This window comes from Haliaeetus albicilla, chromosome 26 (assembly GCF_947461875.1).
Source record: "Haliaeetus albicilla chromosome 26, bHalAlb1.1, whole genome shotgun sequence".
Lineage (NCBI taxonomy): Eukaryota > Metazoa > Chordata > Aves > Accipitriformes > Accipitridae > Haliaeetus > Haliaeetus albicilla.
In genome coordinates, this window is record NC_091508.1 from 17336242 (window position 1) to 17343142 (window position 6901).

General features: G+C 59.1%; 1 protein-coding gene across 1 annotated transcript; it reads right to left on the reverse strand.

Moving 5' to 3' along the window:
- Window positions 1–2090: 2090 nt before the first annotated feature.
- Window positions 2091–6175, reverse strand: QRFP (pyroglutamylated RFamide peptide). The gene is made up of 2 exons (XM_069770613.1): window positions 6067–6175; window positions 2091–4835 (listed from the first exon to the last, which is right to left on the reverse strand). The coding sequence occupies exon 2, from the start codon at window positions 4833–4835 to the stop codon at window positions 4449–4451; it is 387 nt and encodes a 128-aa protein (XP_069626714.1). The 5' UTR covers window positions 6067–6175; the 3' UTR covers window positions 2091–4448.
- Between the last annotated feature and the right edge of the window lie 726 nt (window positions 6176–6901).

Below are 6901 nucleotides of genomic sequence, written 5' to 3' on the forward strand. Positions count from 1 at the left end.
CAGGCTGCTCTTTGTATACAATCTCTAGCATGAAGACTTGAATACAGTGAATAGCTGTGGGCTGAGGGAAGATGGAGAAGCTTAACCTGCCCCTAAATACGATCAGTCCTGGTGATCTCCATCTCTCCTTGCTTAGGGATGAGTCCATGGTGTCATGGGAAGGCAGAGGCTGGTTGACCTGGCTGGGGAAAGCCCTGGGATCTGCAGTGGTGGGAGTGAAAGAGAGGGGATTAAAGGCTAAATTTAGCTGAGTACAGTAGGAGTTGATTTAACAGATCAATGCATTTAACAGTTTGATTGCACCAATTTTCAAGGCTATTGAGCTTGAAAGTGAGAGTGCTCTGGGGGAAAAATAGCTGTGTTTGTGTTTTTGTTTTGGTTTTTGTGTCTTTGAAATTACAATGTTCACTCTTTTAAGTTTTACTTTAATGTCATCCTGCCTTTTGTGGAGAAGTTGCTTGTCACAAGACGTGGTCAGTGTTTTACACTCTTTCTCAAAAAAAAAAAAGTTATTAAAGATAGGCTGGTGTGGCAGCCTGTCTTGTAGAGATGCTGCTGGACCAGCAGCACTCTCAGGTGTGCGAGAGCGTTGCCTGCCCCCAGGGATGATCGGGGGCCAACTGACAGCCTCTTCCTTGTTTGACATTAATCCTTTCACGATTGAAAAGAGAGGAAAATATACCTAAGCTCTGTGTCACCTCTGAAGAGAGTGTTCATGGCATCACATGTGCATCTAAAAGCGGGCTGGCAGCGGAGTGGGATGGGCTCGGGAGCTGCTCCTGGTCCGAGGGTGAGGCCTGGCCTGGGCAGGTTGCTGGGTATGATGCTCCTGGATCAATCTGCTTCTCGGGTCAGTCCTGATGCCTTGACAGTGCTGTCGGTGCCCCTAAAGCTGTGGGGTTTGGGACAGCCCTGCAAGTCATTTGACTGTTTAGGCTGGGATCAAAACTGCCCTCCCTGGGAGTGGAGGGCTGCTCGGTGTTTTTTCAACAGTAGATCCAGCTCAGCAGAAAGTTTACCTGCAAACCAGGCTACGCTGAACTGTTTTCTCAGCAATCGCCCCCCTGTTGAAGGTTATGTGTTTGTCCTAACATCCAGTCTGCTGATAAAGGTCCTACCTGCGCTCCCAAAGCCGCAGTGCTGAATGACCCAGTTATGATGCATTAGCCTCTTCACGAGTCCCTTGGACGTGATTAAATCGGCCTCTTTCTCTACAGAGGATCCACTTGGGTTTCTGAGATTTGCTGCTCCTGTTGTGTGTGTTTGTAGTGCTGCAGGTCTGCTCGGGACGGCGGAAAAAATGAGGAGCAGCCTACGGGAATGGAGCAGATGAGTGGAGATGGGGCTGGGGCAAGGACGAGGCTTGTACCCTGGTCAGGGAAGGATAATGGGGTGTTTTATAGAGGGTTCCAGCAAAGTTGGCAGCATGTGTCTGCATTGGTCCTTGCTGGCTGGGTCCACTGGCCATGTGTAGAAGAATCCAATGCCTACTTGATGCCATCCCTTTGTGGGCTGTCTTGCGTGGCAGGCGGTGGTGCCAGTGCTCCAGGCAAGTCATCCTGCCTCGTCTACACCCTGCTCTGCCGCCTGCATGGCCATGCCGCAATGAATCTGGCTCCTCACGGATCGGTGTGCGGGTTGGTTCCGAGCTCTCTGGCTCTCAAAGGTGTTGGGGGTCTGGGTGTCCCCCTGGGAGCTGCCCCGCAAAGGGACCCAGGAGGGGAGGAATTGGGACGGGGAATATGTTCCCATGGGAGCTGGACGGGAGACACCATGTCCAGCACGCGGGGATGGGCTTTCCAGCCTCCTGGGGGTTGCTCCTGGTGTATTCCACCCTCCTTCCTCCCAGACAACACCCCGAAACTTGAGGCAGTTATTTTCCATCACTTTTACCACCTCCTCCTCCCCGCCCCAGCCTCAATCACCAAGGAGCAATAACAAAGAGCCTGGACCTGCCTTTTCCCAAGCACATCAGCCAAGGGGTGCTCCAGGGGTGCTACGACCCCCCGCCTGCCCCACATCGCAGCCTGCCGGGAGCCCCTTTCCTCCCGGCGGGTGAGGGGGGTGATGGCATCACCCCCCCAGCACGGAGCTGCCCATCAAGGAGCCCCCCGGGTGCACGGGCTGAGCCCAGCTCTGTCCCACCTGCCAAGTAAGCTCTGTGGGAAGCACTGGCTTTTACTTTTAAATAAGTTATACAGAGGGTTATTGCACTTCAATCAAAGCCTCGTTATATGTGGGGTTTTGTCGTGTTGCTCTGACCCTGTTCCTTGCCTGGGCTTGAGAGCAGGAGCCCAGGCATCCTCCCCAGCCCCAGAATCGCTCAGCAGGTTTCTTTTCCCTTCCCACAACAGACGGTGCCGCTTTTCCCTGCATCGTGGCAAAGCCAGGGATTTACCGGCCCTCGCTAACCCAGCATTGCTCAAAACTCTTTCCCCTTCCTCCCTCCCATCCCTCCCCCCAACTCCAGCGCAGGGTAAAATTGATCAGTGCATATTTATTGACGGTTTGAACACTCAAAAGAAAGGGAAAAGAAAAAAAAAAAAGATGTTGCCATAGAAACATCGATAAAGCTCCCGTCTCCACGATGCGAGCGCTGCGCCTGCGTCCCCCGAACCGGCGGCCTTTGGTGGGGTGGGAGTCGAGATGGATGGGAGGTGGGTTTGGGGGTGCCCGGGGTTGGGGGCTGCATGGGCTCAGCCACCCCGAGTGCCACCGGGTTTGTCGGTCGCTGCTGTAGTCCCTGCGGTGCAAGATGATTACCGCAGCAGAGATGCAGGGGAAGGAAAATGCCCTTCGTCTCCTTCGCCTTCGCAGCCGGCGCTGTCCTCATGCGAGGGCCAAACCTTGGCATCGTCTGTATCCCTGCAAATCTGGAGTTCCTCCGTTTCTGCACCCATGAGGCTGTGACCCACGTGTAGCTCCCCGGAGGAGCCTGCTCCTGTGCCTCCATCGCTCCTCCCTAGACCTGGCTGCCCCACGGCTGGTGTTTTCCTGCGGGTTCCAGCTCCGTTCAGCCTTTGCTTGCACACCGCTCCTGCTGCGAGAGTAACTCACGCCAGCCCTGGCAGCCCCGTATTAAGTGGTCTGTCTGCTTGATGGATATTACAATGCACCTCTCGGAGCCCGATTCCCCCCCTCCCCGCCCCAAGTCCCGCCACGGTCTTTGATTTTGAGGGCGCAATTTAGCGCTTGCAAATCATTGCCCTGCTTCATTTTTGTGCCTGCAATGAAATATTAACAGTCATTAGGTGTCTAACTTGCCATTAGTGCCTGCAAGCCAGGTAGTTAGACCTCTGATTACTAATACCTTTGCCTGCAGTGGCAGGCACAAAAGCAAATGTCATTGGCATCGGCAGAACTAAATCTACCCAAAGGAGAAGGCAATTGCTGTAGAATGGGGCTTGTCCTTCGCAGCCGTGGCTGTGCTGGCTTTTGGGGCTAGCGATTCTCCCGAGCTGCACCGTTGGCAGCGGAGGGGACTGGAGAGCAGAAAGACACCAAGCACCCGTTGGTGGTCCCGAGTAGGTGCAGGGGTCCTTGTTTCAGCCCTTCTGCACCCAAGTTTCTGCAGCAGCTACAGCTGGGAATAGGTGGAGATGAGGCCAGGAGGGGGTTAGGAAGGGGCAGGCTTTCAGGCAAGTGCTGGGGCGATGTGATGAGGATGCTGAAGGTCGGTTGTTGCCGTCTCACCCTGGTGAGGGCTACGACAGCACCCGAGGTCGGGGTGTGAGCGGGGCGGTGGGACTGCAGCAGCACTGGTGATGCCAGGGCAGGTTTCCATGCTCACGCCAGGGATTTCTAAGGACAAAATTTTCTTGAAGCCTGCTGCTCTGGCCTGGTTTGCACGCAGGAGCCGGCTCTTTTAAGTGGCATCTTGACACTAAGCAGAATTTGCTGCCGGAGGGACTTTTTCTTAATAGGCAGGAGAGCAGCAACTCTGTGACTCTGCGGAGAGCTCTGAGGGACCTGCTCCTCCCCGACAGCCCTGCCCTGGCTGGCAGCTACAGGCAAGCCCCAGGGGACTGTCACCACCAGGACTATCCCTCTGTAACCCTTCAGCCCCCCTGCCTCCAGCCTCGACCCCTGGACTTGCCAGCTCTGCCAGTCCTGCTGTGGCATCCCTGCTCTCCGCCTGCACTGCGGCACTGGAAACCCAGCGCAGGGTCCTTTCCCTGTGCCCCAGCAAAGGCCACGCGTGACCGGGAAAGGGACACGGTAGCTTCTTTTTAAGGCACCCTCCTCTTCTTCCATTGCACCGGCTGGAAACAGGGACGTGAGATCTGGAGCAGGGCTGCAAGTGGAGCGAATGCGGCGTCCCCCCTCCCCAAGGTGATCCCAGCAGCAACCCCCCCCCGATACCCTTTTGTCCAAGCAAATGTAGGTGAGATGGAAGGGAAGGACGGGACGGGGTGACCCGCAGGAGTTGGGGGGTCGCGTCTGGGCCCTCACCTCCCAAAGCGGAATGTGAAGCCCCCTTTTTTCCTGTTGTAGCCATTGAGCTCCTCGGCCAGGTTCCCCAGCGTGCCGCTGCGCTTCTCCCCTCCCGCCGGCAGCAGCTCAGAGCCCCCTTGCCTGCCCGGCCGCTGCCCGGTCCCCTCCTTGCCGTAGCCCCGCAGCTCCCGGACGATGCCCAGCAGCGTGCTCGGCTCCTCGCTTCGCCTCCGCTTTGCTCCTGCCCTCCAGCCGGCACCCAAGTCCTCAAACGCCGCTTGCCAGCTGGGCTTGAGCGGGGTCCCTTCCCCGGGGTCTCCCGGCTCCTGCAGCTCGGTGGGAGGGAAGCAGGCACCCAGACTCAGGAGAAAGAGGCAGGACAGCGAGTAGGGTGCTTTCATCTGGGGGAAGCGCAGGAAGGGAAAGACATGTCAGTAAACCACAGAGCATCCTCGGGCAGCGGCTAAAGCAGCAGCAAGGGCTGCCCTGGGCTAGCACGTGTTCCCCATCCCTGCTGCAGCACCCGCAAACCAGCCCTGCCACCCCTACACCCTGCAAGAAAACCCCTCCAGCACCCACCACTCCTCCCGCAGCCTCCGCACCAGCACCGGGCTGCAGTGGGGATGCTGGGGGGGGGGTTGTCTGAGCTCCTTCTACCTCGCCGCTGCCTCCATCAGACCCGCTCCCCTTCATCTTTAGCAGCTCTGTGCTCACAAATTATAGCTACTCCCCTGGTTTGCAGCCAAGAGCCAGGCTTTGCTTGGATGGGGCTGGCTGAGTGGGCTATTAGCCGGGAAAGCTGATGGGCTCCGGAGCCGCCTGCTCCTCTTAGAGGCACTGCGGGGAGGACTTAAGTGCATTCACCTGAGCCGGCCTTATCTTCCCAATGCGCAGGTCCTACCTGCAGTGCCTGACTAATGCGAGCGCAGAGGAAGGTGCTCGACATCCCTCTGCTTTATGGGGCTCGGAGGTGCCCCGCCGACAGCAGGGTCTGCTGAGCAAGAGCGGGAGGGAGCGTGGTCCTGGACCGCGCGCAGCAATGCCGCAGGCACCCGGGGTGACCTTGAGCGCGGGCAGGGCTGCTCTGCCTCCCCTTCGTCCTCCCACAAAGGCTCAGAAAGGGGAAATGGATTTTTTTATTATTATTTTTATTATTTTCTCCTGCCTTTAAGTCGTTGCCTTTAAAGTCATTGCAGGCGATGGGGGCCAGGGTGTCTGCTCCGTGCTTGCAGGGTGGGGGTCTGCTGTGGGTGCTCCTTGCTCCTGCACTGGACCTAGCTGAGCCCAAGCCCCTGCCTGTCCTCCCCAGCAACCCCCCCACCCGTGGGCTTCGCTTTGGGGCGCTCCCTGCCTCGTTCGCACCTTGCCGCTGTTCCGCTCTCTCCCCTTTCGCACCCAGTTGCCCATCATGGAGCCAAATCGCTGGATGCGGCCAGAGCGGGGAGCACCTTCCCAGCCCCAGCGATCGGTGCTGCTGAGTCCCGTTTTGGGGTCTGGGGGTGCTGGTGGGTGCCCTGCCTGCTGCCCCCAGCTGCCTCCCACCAGCCCTTGCCTCCTCGCTGCCTGTCGAGGCAGGGTGCAAAGCAGGCACCCAGGGGAAGACGGACAGACAGACGGCCGCCAGCAACTCACCTCTCCGCCTCGGGTGATGCCCCAGTGCTGCCCGTCCTGGACCTGCTCCGTGCCGCCCCGAGCCCGTGCCCGGACTGAGCCGACCAGCTCGCCTCACCCGCCGTTAAATACCCACCGGTGCTAATTGCCGTGTCACCCCTCAAGCGCGTGGCCGGCTCGCAGGGCTATGGCCACACAGAGCAGAAGCTGGGATTCTGGCGGGGAGGGGGCTGGAGAGGGGGACGGGGGCTGGCCGAGCCACCACAATGGGAGCACGGCACCACCGCTGATTAACGAGCCTCCTTCGTTTGCTGCCTCATTTGGAGGAGAGGTTGGGTGCGTGCCGTGCTGGAGCTGGCCTTGAGTCACCGGCAGCTGGTGGGAGGGAGGGTCTCGTCGGGGGGCACAAGTGTCCCCCACCCCCTCGGCTGGTGCAGACTCATGTGTGGCTGTTGGGGGTCCCAGATATATGTACAAGCATGGTGGGTGCCCAGGCACCAGCAGAGACCCCTGCACCCCCAAACCCCGCTCAGGGACTGGCCCTGCACGCACAAGCCTGAGTGTTTCCCCCATCCTTGGCCAGTGCGCGCAGCCACTGGTGCTAAAACATGGTCCCCCACGCCTGGCACCCAGCCGTCCCCTCCCGGCTCCATCCTGGCCTGGGGCAGAGCGGGACGTGGGGTGGGCAGCACCCCGCTGCTCACCAGGGGCTGGGGGCATTGCTCGATGCTCTGCCCATCGGCGCAGGCAGTGGAGAGCGGGTCCCCTCGGTGCTTAGACCTGCCACCACCCTCTGTCCTGGCCCCCGGGGCCACCCCGAGGTGCCTGGGTTTGGGCTGGAGCCCCAGGAAACTTT

Excerpts from the sequence above, each read along its gene's own strand:
- QRFP (XM_069770613.1), bottom strand. The coding sequence starts at position 4,835 with ATGAAAGCACCCTACTCGCTGTCCTGCCTCTTTCTCCTGAGTCTGGGT.